We start from the raw sequence: 14,891 nt of genomic DNA on the forward strand, positions 1-14,891 counted from the left end.
TACGGACAAAACAGACTCGACTTCGGGAAAACTATTTATTTATTATTAAAACCAAAGCAGGATAATGAGAGTACAAAGTTACTTCCCCCCACCCCTCCATCTTCCCAGCCTTAACTTTGTGTTCAGTTATCTCTAACTCCTTCCACTCTAAGCGGCACAGGGAGTAATAGGGAATGGGGGTTCCGGTCAGTTTGTCGCACATTGCTTTCTGCTGCTCCTTCCTCGTCGGGGGAAGAACTCCTCACATTCCTCCCCTGCTCCAGCATGGGGTCCCTCCCATGGGCTGCAGTCCTTTGTGAAACTGCTCCAGCCTGGGTCATTTCTTCCACGGGGTGCAGTCCCTCAGGAACAGGCTGTGCCAGCGGGTCCTCCATGGGTCACAGCCTCCTTCGGGCATCCGCCTGCCCCGACGTGGGGTCCTCCACGGGCTGCAGGTGGATCTCTGCTCCTCCATGGACCTCCATGGACTGCAAGGGAACAGCCTGCTTCACCATGGTCATCATCACAGGCTGCAGGGGAATCTTGGCCAGGAGCTGCGTTACTCCTCCCCCTCCTTCTGAACTGACCTTGGCGTCTGCAGCCATTCCTCTCACAAGAAATTCTTCACAATCGGCTCAGGCAGTTGCCTCTCAGGTTCTCTTCACATCTCATCTCCTCTCCACTTCTTGAGGCTGAGCTGGGCCAAGTTGGGCCCAGACAGCTGCCCAGCGGGAGGCCAGAGGGTGAGGCCTGCAAGGCCCACATGGCTCACTCACACCTCCCCCTTTCTGCCCCAGCTTCAACAGCTTCACATCATCATCTTTTTTTTTTTTTTTTTTTTTTTTTTTCCCCTTCTTAAATACGTTATCGCAGAGGCATTATCGGGGAACATTCTGCTACCAATTGGCTCGGCCCTGGCCAGCAGTGGGTCCACACTAGGCCTGGTGGAATCCACCGGATAAAGGGGAAACTTCTAGCAGCTTCTTACAGAAGCTGCCACTGTAGCCCCCCCACCACTAAACAAAACTAACACACTAGACTTCCACTAAAACCAATGCAATTTAATAGCATTGCAAACTGCTGCATAAAATAGCAGGGATAGTCCATGCTGGCAGGGACTCTTCTGGCTTTCACAACTGAGCTCGTGTATCCTTGTCAAAATCATTCTACTGCATATCTACTGCTGATATTATTTCCTGTTTGTTAGAGATCTACTAGCTGGCTTTTGGCAAAATCATAGAATTATAGTATCATAGAATGGTTAGGGTTGGAAGGGACCTTCAAAGGTTATCTATTCCAACCCCCCTGCAAGGAGCAGGGACATCCCCCACTAGATCAGGTTGCTCAGAGCCTCATCCAGCCTGGCCTTGAATGTTTCCAGGGATGGGGCATCCACCACCTCTCTGGGCAACCTGTGCCAGTGTTCTATAACCCGCATCGTAAAAAATTTTTTCCTAATTTCTAATCTGAATCTACCCCCCTCTATTTTAAAACCATTACCCCTCGTCCTATCACAACAGGCCCTACTGAACAGTCTCTCCCCATCTTTCTTGTAGGCCCCCTTGAGGTACTGGAAGACCGCTATCAGGTCTCCCTGGAGCCTCCTCTTCTCCAGGCTGAACAGCCCCAACTCTCTCAGCCTGTCCTCATAGGAGAGGTGCTCCAGCCCTCTTATCATCTTTGTGGCCCTCCTCTGGACCTTCTCCAACTGATCCATGTCCTTCTTGTGTTGGGGGCTCCAGAACTGGACACAGTACTCCAGGTGGGGTCTCACCAGGGCAGAGTAAAGGGGGAGAATCACCTCCCTCGACCTGCTGGCCATGCTCCTCTTGATGCAGCCCAGGATGCGGTTGGCCTTCTGGGCTGCAAGGGCGCATTGCCTGCTCATGTTAAGCTTCTCATCCACCAGCACTCCCAAGTCCTTCTCCTCAGGGCTGCTCTCAATCCATTCTTCGCCCAGCCTGTATTTGTGCCTGGGATTGCCATGACCCAGGTGCAGGACCTTGCACTTGGCCTGGTTGAACTTCATGAGGTTGGCACGGGCCCACCTCTCCAGCCTGTCAAGGTCCCTCTGGATGGCATCCCTCCCTTCCCGTGTGTCGACGGCACCACACAGCTTGGTGTCATCAGCAAACTTGCTGAGGGTGCACTCTATCCCACTGTCCACGTTGCCAACAAAGATGTTGAACAGGGCTGGGCCCAACATGGACCCCTGAGGGACTCCACTCGTGACCGGTCTCCACTTGAAAAGTAAATGTAATATTGGGCCTATAGTGATTAGCAAAATCTAGTCATGTTTTTTTTTTCTCATATGACAGATACTGGTTTGCATTTTAAATGCAAAGTTAACCCTTCTCTCACTTCTATTTTATAACACTTCATGATGTGGTTTTCTAGGGATCTTATAAAAGTACTAAAGTGGCATATTGATCGAGTCACCGAAGTGGAGCTGCATGAGCACATACAGGAAGTACTAAAGGTAATAAAAATCTTCGAAGGCAATTACATATTTGAAGGATGTATTCATACAGTACCAACAGGTTTAACTTAAGAAATTAAGTATAGTATGTATAAATGGTGGAATGGTGGTACTTATTTTAGGGGGCTACAGACTCTTTCAGTGCAGTCAGTTTATTCATCATTCTCTTTTATCAGTAAGTTGATCAATGAAGTTTCCCACTACTAGAGTGGAGCTCTATGTTCTATACTGAATGAGGATATACATGAATAGGACTTAGATCTAAGAAATCAAATGTAGGTGGCATTGGTAGTGTTAATGTCAGTTGCATGACTAAATCTAAACGGCAGACATGCATGCTGACTTAATGGATCAAGGCTGACACCGGGGAATTCTACTGAAAATGGTGATTTTGGTGGTTCTGGTTGTCCTGTTCTGTACTGTCAGCAAAGCACAGTGTGGAGTCAGACTGGATTGTACAACACAGTAATCCTATTTGGGAGAGATGCTAGTCTGGAAAGAAAATATCAATGTGGTACCCTTTTGTGCTTCTCTATGCTGCTGTCTTGCTGATAAGAAAGGGCTATATTTTTAATTTTCAGTCCAACTGTTTTGCGACTTAATTTAAGCGCTTTAAAAAATTATTATCTGTCTAACAGTTGACAGGAAAACAACTTTTAACAGGCAGAGAAATTCTAAGAACAACTCAAAAGTTTGATCCTATTTCTTGTATTGACCTTGTACATTTATGCAGTACATGTTTTTGTAGCCAAAGACATTCAAGGAATGGTAGAGAGGCAGTGTTGAGATTTTTGTAGTTTTTCCTTTGTTAAAAACCCAAGTGTTCTCTGGTTTGTAGAGATTATGAAAGGCAAGAGAAGAACATTTCTGAAAATGTGCCTTTGAAATGTTGTTACGGTTTCAAGAAAAAGATTTGCTAATATTAAGTAACATGGTATCCTGTTTCAGACCCTTGTCATTATTTGAATGATATAATCATTGCATGTGGTCTGTTTGAAAATGAGCTTGTTCATTTTTTAGTTATTTCTGATTTTGACATTTGTAGGCACAGGAATATATCTTTAAATATATAGTTCAGTCTCGAAGGTTATTCTCCATTGCCACTGGTGGACAAAATGAGGAGGAATTTCGCTGCTGTATTCAAGAACTTCTTATGTCAGTACGCTTCTTCCTTTCCCAAGAGAGCAAAGGAGCTAGCGCTTTATCCCAACTACAAGTAAGTTTTCAAGCATGCCTTGCATATTGCCAATTTCCACATCCAGTATAGAAAATGTATGCGTGTCCTTACCTATATTCCCAGGAAATACAAAATGTATTTTTGCTAGAGCAAAATGGCATTTTCAGCTCATCCTCAAATCTTTTGTCCTATACTCTGAAATTTTCATACCAGCAGCTTCTAAATGTGCTTGACAAAGATAATTCTAAATCTACTATTTAATTTTGAATTATAAGTATATTATAATTATAATAGTTATATTGCTGGATACAAGTGAAATAATTTCTAGTTTGGGCATTTTACAGCTTAGTTTAACCACATTTGAACTGAAGATTTTGAGCCATATGAAAGACTATCAGAGTTTTCATGCTTTGCAGAAAACTTAAGTCTTGCTGAACTCTATGTTGTAATACTCAGCTGGTATCTTTATTTTGAGACTACTAAAATTAACTAGTGCTAACGCGCAGAAGCAAAACACACAGGAGACAGCTCTCTACATTAAATTCCATAGACTTAGCAATTTCTACAGCTCATAGATAGACTGTCCTCTTCCCCTGTTTCTGTAACCAAAGGTGTTTAAGACCTCTTAAGAATAACTAATTTAAGGTCTGTAGAAGACTGTTCTTCTAGGAAAATGGCAAATCAGAGAGAACAAAGAAGAGAGGTGATTCTTCTGTCTCATATCATATAAGCAGGTGGAGTGAAAAGGTAATAGCAAAATTACATAAACAACCATATTGGAATTCTTCTTCAGTATCTTTAACCTTGTATGTCATCTGTTCTGACAGCAGTGCGAAGGAAGTCTGAGGTATGAGTAGCTTTTCTCAATCAGCAGGATTTGGAGAGGAAGAAGGGAACATCAGTTCTAGCTTCCTTTCTCTGGCGTTGCCCTCCTTTCTTTTCCAGTGTTTTGTTTATATATTCATTATTTTCACCAATGAATTTCTAGCCCTATTTTAGTATTGTTGAAGTGAACCAAGACTGCCAGTGCTATCTCACTCCAAAAAAACCAAGTTAATTATTTGAAAAATGGAAGATATGGAAGCTGTTACATTACTTACCTTCAAGCAAAGCAAACAAACCAACTCCACTCAAGTCTCTTTGTTCTGGTATCAGCTGGCTTCTGTTATCCTTTTAAAAATTTCCTTTCACACATATATTGTGAAGAATCTGTAAAGTATGAATATTTTTGTTCTAAGTTGAACTTTTTACTTTCACTTTGTCCTGGGAGAAAAGAACAGATAATACTTAAAGGAAAGTAGTCGCAATTATAAGCCTGTGAGTGAATGTGAGGATATTTCTTCTGAAAATATGACCATTTTTAAAGCTACTGACTACCCTTGAAATGTAAAATGTGGCATTTTTCTACAGTTACCTAAATTTCTGTAGTTATTTAAATTCTACAAATGTCAAAACTATACTGCAGTATCTGACTGTCCGTGTTTGCGCTTTTCCCCTAGGCTGTGTTTCTCAGCTCATTCCCGTCGGTGTACTCTGAACTTTTGAAGCTCTTTGATGTAAGAGAAGTGGCAAATTTGGTTCACGATGCTCTGGGCAGCTTGCCAACAGTCATGCATGGGGATGAGTCCCTTCAAGCTGTTAAACTGCAGAGTATTGGGAAAACTGTAGAGAGTCACCTGTACACTAACCCAGGTAAGGTTACCCTGGGCTGCCTGCCGATAAGGAACTCAAATTGTCTGCTTGGTACATGGGCCAGCAGGTGCTGAAGGGAATGGTGTTGCTCAGCGTAGTGCTTCCTAATGAACAATTCTTGAAGTGCTGCTCTGTACATGCCATTCATTTACAAGAATGTAGTTGGTTAAATTTAGTGGTTTGGTTTTTAGAGGCAAAGACTCTTAAAATATAGTTTTATTTTGATATACTGCTGGCAATATGTTTGTGAAGGAAGCTTGTCTTAAACTTTCTAAGTAATTATAAAGGAAAAAGCTTTACTAAATTGATTTTGGTTTTTTTTCTTCTCCTTTGGGGACAGTTCAGCAAACAGATTGTCACTTATCCATTAAGTCTTATTTGTGTAACTCTTGCTAGTTCAGCACTTTCAATCCTCCATTTCTTAAAGTAGCATTAAAAGGATACAGAAATGCAAGTGATACGCAGTGTATAAAGTATGTAATGGCATAGTTATTTGATATACGGGAGAAAAAACTGCTGTGTGGTGGCCAGCCTGACATTTTTTTCTGTTGTAAGTGAAACCCATAGAAGTGACCGAATATTAAATTTGAGATTAAAATAATTTAGAAATTAAGGAATTAGAAGAGACTTAGACTTCTAATAAGTGTTAATTTGCTCACTAAAAGCCGTCTTGAGAGCTGTTTGGATATTAGCTGATGGAGTTCAGTAGAAGCAGTAACTTTTACTATCTAGAGGCATTCAAGACAAACACATTACAGTGACTAAGGTTCTGCAAAAAACACCAGGATATACATAAATATTTAGAGATGTGCAAAATAAAGGAAGAGATCTTAGAACTTCTTTTTTTTTTAAAATGTCTTTAGTGATTGTACTTTAAAAGTATGAGCTCAAATAAATGGTTAAATATTGGATCCTGGCTACTTTGCTTCATTCTGGTTGCAAAAACAGCTTACCCTTTCCCTTGTGAGTGTCTGGTGATTCCTTCCAGAACAGTTAGCTCTGCCTACAGCTGATTGATCAGACCTTTGGTGCTCTGGGTAGATGATGACGTATTCATGGAGCAATCTTAAGGATGCTCTAACTTACATTTTTCATTTTCCAAACTACTTAGGGACTAGGTAGCATCATTTCCATTTTCCTTCCATTATTTTCGTTAGGTCAGCCTAACCAGAAGATCCAAATGAATGAATGTAATTAAAGAGAGTTATTTAACACCATGTAAGAGACTCTTGGGGACTTTCTTGGAACTGTAAGTCTACTTTCAGCCCTATGAAATTTTTTTTGTTTACTTCCTTTTGCAGAAGTGTTAGCTTTTTATTCACATCCAATTTAATTATTAAGAAGTCATATGAGTTAGTTTGGCTATAAAAGCAATGAAAATAACATGTCACATTTTACATGGAGTGCGAGTTATACACCGATGGAATACAAATTTCCCAGACCACAGGGAAACTGATGTGAAAGACATCAGGCAGTAATATAAGCTCCCAGTGTCCATGATAGGAAACTCAGGCAAACAGTTATACAGTATAATTTCAGTCATTGTTAAGTTGAAGGATGTTGTAGAGATCAGCATCTTGGTCTCTTTGCCCTTAATGTTTTAGCTCTTTAAAATACAAAAAAGTAAGTAGACTTTCCATCAGTCAATCCCTAGAAGCAAGTCCTTTTTAAAACCTCTTGGGAAAATAAATGTTGCACTAGACTATGTTAATATGCAGAGTAAACTGTACATCCTAATGTAACGTTGAGGCTTGCTGCTGTGAAAATAATTGATTTCTGTCTCCCAGATGAAGATGATGAATGGTGCAAGCGGCAGTGCTAGCTTACAGATTGGAACTAGATGGAACACGGGAAATTCAGACATTTATTCAAATGTCTGAAAATTAGGAGGACACTTCTTAGATAACATTTTCTGTTATCTGGAGCTTGCTTGGAAAAAAGAGAGAGTAGTTTAGGATGGGAGTTTTACGCATTTTGTGCTGCAAGAGCCCAAACAACTAACACATTAGCTCCAACTGCTGCAGAAATCAACTGACGTTCAAGCAATGTTTTTGCTAAAATTGGGAGATATATTTGGTGTATTGTTGAAAACAGAAACATCAGATATGCAGGGGTTGATTTAAGGTGCCTAAGCGCAGATGTTTAGTACAATTTCAGATGTATTTGATGCATCTGATCTCTGCCTGCCTCTCTAGAGAATGCAGGTTATATATTGTGTGGATAGGATGTCTGAAATAGCTCTGTATTGAGGCTTTGGTATAACTTGCTTAGAAGCTTTTTTTATTTCAGTGATTTTAAACTTCAGCTCTTCCAATAGGTAACAACTACAGAGATGTTAAGAGATGTCAACAGCAGTTATCTGCCTAGCTCCTGTGAAAAGTTAGTGGGTGTTAAGGCCTTACTTTACTTCTTTTTTTACATATTTACTCCTGCATCTTTGCAGTACACTTCATTGGGTCTCTAAAGAAATACATGACCATTTTCCTGCTGATTAAAGACTAGCAATATTTATTTTCCTCTTGGCCTTTTTTCCAGTCTCTTGATATTTTGGGTGTAACTCTTTGGATGCATCCCTGTTGATACTTGTAGAACAGCCAAACTGATGACCTAGATATGCCTGTACCCAGAAGATTTTGTACCTTTGACACTTCTGATACATCAGTATTCTAGTGCTCTTCTTTGTTGTCTTTTTTGCATTAATTATTATTATAGCTTGCTTTGGGTAATAGTTGGAATCACCACCAATCAAACAGGTCAATTACCAGAAAAGAGATTACATTAGTAGGTAAAGTCCTAATAAAAGGAAACCTTATATTGATAAACCCTGTATCTTAGCCGAGTTGTAATCTGTGGTGCAGCTCTTTACCACGTGGAGAATCTTCTAAAAAGACGAGGAACTTTGTCTTCTGAAAATATGAGGATTTGCACCTCTGTGCAAGAGTAGCTGCATAGGACTTTTCCTTTTAGTGAGGCAATCTGTTCAAAACAAATATAGGAGGAGTATAATTTTCTGACCATTTACACTACAGATATCATATATGATATCCTGTAAGGACAGGCTGAGAGAGTTGGGACTGTTCAGCCTGGAGAAGAGAAGGCTCCAGGGATATATAGCGGCCTTCCAGTACCTCAAGGGGGTTTATGTGAAAGATGGGGAGAAACTCTTCAGCAGGACCTGTTGTGAAAGGACAAGGGGCACTAGTTTTAAAATAGAAGGAAGTAGATTCAGTCTGGACATCAGGAAAAAAATTTTTACACTGAGGGTGGTGGAACACTGGAACAGGTTGCCCAGAGAGGTGGTGGATGCCCCATCCCTGGAAACGTTCAAGGCCAGGTTAGACGGGGCTCTGAGCAACCTGATCTGGTTGGAGATGTCCCTGCTCCTTGCAGGGGGGTTGGACTAGGTGACCTTTAAAGGTCCCTTCCAACTCAAACTATTCTATGATTCTGTTTTTTTTATATTTTATATATATATATAATGAAGCTAGGAAAAATCCTGAGTTGATGTTTTAAAGACATCTTCATATGTTCATTTTATTTATTTCATATGTTATGTTTTATATATTTATTTTATATATAATTTATTATATAACTTATTCCTTACCTGTTTTTTATTGTTTTCCTTATTTTACACTGAAACCTACTATTAAAGATTAGAAAAGTGATAATTAGCTATTTGCTTTCATTTTGAGCAACCTGATCTAGTCAGGGACGTCCCTGCTCCTTGCAGGGGGGTTGGGCTAGATGACCTTTGAAGGTCCCTTCCAACCCTAACCATTCTATGATTTCCCTCTCATTCCATCATTTTTTTAAAAGACTCAAAACTTCTCTTTAAGATACCTCAGTAATCATAGAATCATAGAATGGTTTGGGTTGGAATGGAGCTTTAATTGTCATCTAGTCCAACCCCCCTGCAAGGAGCGGGGACATCCCCCACTAGATCAGGTTGCTCAGAGCCTCATCCAACCCGGCCTTCACTGCAAGCTAATTGATTTCTATTAAAAGGCATAAAGCTAATAATTATTGAAATTGTTGATACAAATTCTGAATTAAATTTTATTAAAGTGCATTAAACTTTACATATTAACACAGATTTAAAAAAAAAAGAGGCCATTTTTTTCAAAAATAAATGCTTTACACATTAATCCATATGACTGTTTTCAAGTACTCTGGGATATTTTTCAGGTTAATTAGTATTTCTTAAGTTGTCTTCCACAGCAATACATTATTATTTGGAGTTGTTTGTGTATGTGTGCTTCTATACACACCTGGTGGGGTTGGATGTGTGTATATTGCATACAAAAATTCAGCCTTTGTTAGTGCCTCTAGAGTAGAGAGCAGGAAATATTTTACAAAAGCGTGATGCTTCACATCTGTGTCTCTTTTTTAGCCTAAGGGAGGATCTCAGCCATACCTGTGTTTTACTTTTGCGCTACAGGCATTTTTTTTCTTTCAGCTAAAAATGGTTCCTCATAAAAGTTTTGAAACTGAGTGTTCTGAGAAGACTGACATGTCAATGCAGTTACAGAGCAGGCATATATATTTGGTTTTGGAATTGCAGTGATAACTGTTTGGCTTAATCATTTTCTTCTCCTGGCACCCTCAAGTCCAGTGGTTCTTCTAAACAAGATGATGTAAATTGAATAGGTCCAAGTAAAACTATCAAAAATGAGAGCAACTGCTTTGCTTCTCACTGTTCAAGAAGAATGCTGTTTATTTATTTAAAATGTTCGATTACACTAATTCTCTTTCCAAGCAGACTGAATTTTTGACCATCTGTTCAGATATAGTCATTGACATGAATATCATCTTTCTGAAATTAATCTTTGAAACACACTAGAATAAATAAAGTTTTGTACATCTGTGCAGGTGCTTTACCACTAACTGAAAAGCAAAGGGGAAAGTTGTGCTGTGGATTAAATAGGAGATGTTAATGTAGCTTAGAAAAATCACAAGGATTGCCCAGAGTAACAGCTCTTTCTAATTATTCCAGGCATGTACTTGAGAAGCTCCGTGTCATGATTTTTTCCCTCACTTTCTGTATAATATTTGTAAAGGACAAGTATTAGAATTTTAAACAGTCAGCTAATTTGGCTTCCTGTAGAGAAGAAAAATTAGGACAATGACTGATGGCTGAGTTCTTATTATTGCACCATTCTGTGTGCTCATTAATTTTTCTATATACAGTGGCTGACATTGCAGCTGACAATTTTTAAGAAAAAGAGTAACCCAAGACAAATGCTCTACACTACATTCTTCTCCGAACTTTCTCATATAGTCCTTGGTTTTGCTCAGAGGTGAATATGCCAGCTCTCCTCTTCTGTAATACCACTACATCTCTCCATCTAAACAGGTCAAGACAGACAGGTATTTAGATTATGGACTTAGGAGGAATATATCTAAAGCTGCATTATATATTGTGGTTAATTCAGTAACTGGCACTGTTCCCTCCCATGTATAGATGTAAGTCATTGTAAGATGCTTTTTGCTAATCTGTTTGATCTTGGTAGAGCAAAGTTCCTGATCGTTTTATGGAGCTTTTGCAAAAATGGGATGTTTGAAATTGCAGAATGACAATGCTCAGTTTTGACTGAGATGCCTCAGGCCGTGTGGTATGTAAAAGTTGGCTATTTGTATATATATAAAACACTAACAACTCGACTGTTGCTACACATAGATTCTCTGGTCTTCAAAATTGAGTTCATAATGCTGTGTGTACATGTAAGCAGTGTACTGAGTAGTGAGCATCTCAGAAAAGGTTCAAATCCTGTGTGAGAAAGAAACACCTTGGCACAGGGCTGCCCCTGTTTTCACCTTCTGGGCTGAGGGGTTTGAGTTGTAGCAGCAAGAGAGGACCTGCTGTCCTCAGAGGACCTATGGCCCCAAGGATAAGGCTCACACCAGTAGTGTGTGAAAGAGCTACTATAACTGCTGTGACACAGTTGTGGAGTGGAGTGGAGATTTGAGCATTTGCCTGGGAATAGAAGACCAGGTTCTGTGCTCTGTCACCCTGCATTCAGCTTCCTCTGACCTGCCTGCCAGGAGAGTACCCCAGCCACAGAGCCACAGGCTGGTTTACCCAGTGAACCCTTCATCTCTTCTCTTGGAGATTAATTACCTGATAGTCAAGAATTCAGTAGGTATAAGGCCTAATGGAAAGCAGTGAAAAGGAGCCATCCCCTGTAACCTAGAGGTATTTTTTATAGGAATGGAGAGTCTTTCTTTGTTGCTTCAGCTGCAGGCATTAGCTCCTTTTTCACCTATCAGTGATCAATAAACAAATTTAGCAGTGGGGATCAGAAGCTGGCACTTTCCTAACCACAAATCTGTGCATTAGCCAACCTCCTGCCTGCTTTCCTTTTGACCTTATAGATCTTGCAGTGGATACGTCACTGGCAGCTCTGCGCACCTGGCATCTCAGACTACCTGGGGCAACACTTTGTGCTTCTGTTTTTAGGTAGACAAAAAAGAAAATGCTTTTTTTTTTTTTGTTTCGTTGAGACATTGCTGCTCAGCTGCAGTTCTACAGGCAGATACAAACTCTCAGGCCAGTCCTGATAAAAACCAACTGAGGCACTTCCAGAAGTAAGAAGTTGCTGGATAGAGGCTGTTTGTTTCCCCATTTTGGGTTTCAGTACCACTGGTTTTAGATTCATTGCTGGCCTTTTGCCTATTGCCATGCAGTCTTTCTTTGTTTTTCTTTAGTAGGAAGATGTAGCGGAAGACCTGAATAAGCATGAAACATCTATTTTTCAAAAGCAAAAACATATTTAAATAGTGTGTACAAATCAACTTGTCTATATGATTTGTCTTGTGTTATACAGATAAGTAGACAATGAAAACAAGGAAATAATAGAGAAAAACAAGATTAGTGCTGTGTTTCAGTGACTGAAAGAAGCATTCAACAAATAAAATTTCAGAATATATCTATCTTTTTATCCCTTCTGAAACAAACACAGCAATATTGGTGGTGGCGGGGGAAGTTTTTGTATAAAGACTAATCCATGAACAGTTCCTGGTTGGCAAAATGATTTTAAAGGAGTAATTTTGCAGCTAAACTCAGTTTTTAGGAAGTAACTACATTAATGAACAAAGGAACAGAGTAGATTAATATATTTGGATAATATAGTATATAATCATCATTAAAATTCTAATAGAGGAAATGATTAAAGTACATTTCTATGAGAACATAATTTCTCAATTATGGAAAAGATCTAAAACCAACAACAAAATGAAAACAGATAACGCCCATTCCGTTCAGCAAGTTGAAAATAAGTGTTTAATGTGTTACCAGAAGTGTAAGTAATAGGGCTCTTCCATTTAACATTGTCTTTAATTATAAGAAAAAGAAGCAAGAAAGAGTAGCGTGTTGATGAAGTTCTTGCATAGAATTCAGGACTGAAAATAGTACCGGAACTGTGCTTAGAAAATGAAGTAGAGGAAAGGCAGATCATTTTATGTAGACACCAGTAGTCTAAATTGCTCATACTCAGTAGGAGTGAGGAATCTGGAAAACTAAAAATCCTGAAAGAAGTCTGAAAGTACTGCTAGTCTGTAAAGTAGAACTCATTTGTAGAATAACATAAATTTAAGATGAAGTCTCTTGTGACGTTGGCTTGCAAAGGGATCCTGTCACATGGCAGGCAATGCTAAAGCATAATTTCACATCATTATGAAAACAAGTATTACTGTGCTAAGTTTGGTTTGGTTTTTTTTTGCATGACAGTTCAATAAATACTTAGAATTTTCTGTTATACATAGTATATTCCACACAGTGGTGTTTTTCTCTGTCTATGATACAACATACTGACTTTTGACATATTGTTTATACTTCAGATATTTGCTTTAGGATATTATGATTATGAAGTAAAAGCCTCTGCTTATCAGAAGTGTTGGTTAAAGCAAGTAAAAGCTGCTTCTTATCAGAAATACTGTTTTGGACTGAAGACACATTTTGTGGCTGTATTAAAATTAAATTATTCTGTAAGAAGCTCCTACTCATAATTTTTTTCATCTTTTCCAGATTCTCGATATATTCTTCTTCCGGTAGTTTTACATCATCTCCACATGCATTTGCAAGAGCAGAAGGACCTTATAATGTGTGCACGTATCCTTAGCAACATATTTTGCCTCATCAAGAAGAACAGCTCAGTAAGTAAACACCATGTGACGTCCACAAGGTGTTGAACTTCTTTATATGGCTCAATGATATTTAATAACACAAATTGGACCTTGACCGAGACCATTTTAAAGCGTTCTCCGTGTGATGATTCTGCATAAGTGTGTCATTTTGATTTCTCATGAGCCTTTGCTTCCCGTGCAAGAATATTTTAACTGTAGCGCATAGTGTTCTGCCAAGCTTTGACTCTCTGAGTGTTATGTTGCACAGAAAGAAATGTCCACTTCCTTTTAGAGGCATTTTCTATTGTGCACTGTTTAGTCATGGGGGACACAGGGGTGCTGTAGGTAAATAGATTGATATGTGTATTGCAAGGGAGATTGCATTTGGTGTTGTTAGTTGATAAACTTTGTGGCCAGTTTCTAATGTTTGTGTTTACAAATTCATCTGTGAAAGGTGTGTATGAGAGCTAGCTTAGATAGGTGTATTGCAATATGAAGATGATAATAAGTTCTGACAGGCAAAGGGATACAAGATAATTAAAAAAAAAACCAAACAAAAACCAACATTGCTTGTAGTTAGTGCAGTACATATATATCAAGGCCAGCATACATTATATTGTAACACATTAGTGAGATCTGTCTTATGTGTTTCTTCATTTCGTACTACTGTCACCAATTAAAGTTGCTCCATCAGTGATATGATTTGATGCAGCTTGCACCTTTGGCACTGTAACAACATTTTCATTGCAGCTGCTTCTGAATTAGTATAATACCTCATCACAACACAAAGTGAGAGATGGTAAAGCATAGATGTAATTTTGAATTGGGAGAAAAGCTTACATGTCTGGTCTTAATTTCAGGAGATCTTTCTTTTGGAGTCAACAAGCCAGAGGTGTACACAATAACAAGTGTGTGTCCACATAAAACTCTCCAATATTCAGGATATGCAGCTACTATTTTTAGTAGTCTTTGAATCATTAACAGTATTAACAACTTGGTGGCTTTGATATGATTTTTATGGATCAGTTCAGACTTCATTCTTTCCATGGTAATGAAGATAATTTAGAGATTGAGGGAACAAGTGAATTTGCAGTTAGGCAGCTTTGAAAAGTAAGGTTATTCGCGATTCTAATAGTAGTTTGTACATGAGTCCTCATGGTTTATATGGTTCCTAAATACACTATATACTGTCTGCCTTCATAATTAGCAAAGTTAACAGTTGTTTGATACTAGATGAAATCACAGGGAGCACAAAGACAAGGGATAATGGTTTTAAAATAGAAGGAGGTAGATTTAGATTAGCCATAAGGAAGAATTTTTTTTACAGTGAGGGTGGTGAATCGCTGGAACAGGTTGTCCAGAGAGGTGGTAGATGCCTCATCCCTGGAAACATTCAAGGCCAGGCTGGACTGGGCTCTGAGCAACTTGATCTGGTTGGAGATG

The 14,891-nt window shown here is 39.1% G+C and overlaps 1 protein-coding gene across 4 annotated transcripts in view; it reads left to right on the plus strand.

Moving 5' to 3' along the window:
* The window catches only part of DOCK4 (dedicator of cytokinesis 4), a 253,451-nt gene that overhangs the window by 168,539 nt on the left and 70,021 nt on the right, over positions 1-14,891 (plus strand). For all 4 annotated transcript variants that reach the window (XM_086747731.1, XM_086747749.1, XM_086747741.1 and 1 more), the window contains exons 21-24: positions 2,377-2,458; positions 3,504-3,674; positions 5,135-5,327; positions 13,351-13,478. In XM_086747731.1, coding sequence (XP_086603857.1) covers positions 2,377-2,458; positions 3,504-3,674; positions 5,135-5,327; positions 13,351-13,478 — 574 coding nt within the window. The remainder of the gene's footprint in view (positions 1-2,376; positions 2,459-3,503; positions 3,675-5,134; positions 5,328-13,350; positions 13,479-14,891) is intronic.

This window comes from Chlamydotis macqueenii, chromosome 1, assembly GCF_036417535.1.
Source record: "Chlamydotis macqueenii isolate bChlMac1 chromosome 1, bChlMac1.mat, whole genome shotgun sequence".
NCBI classification, from domain to species: domain Eukaryota; kingdom Metazoa; phylum Chordata; class Aves; order Otidiformes; family Otididae; genus Chlamydotis; species Chlamydotis macqueenii.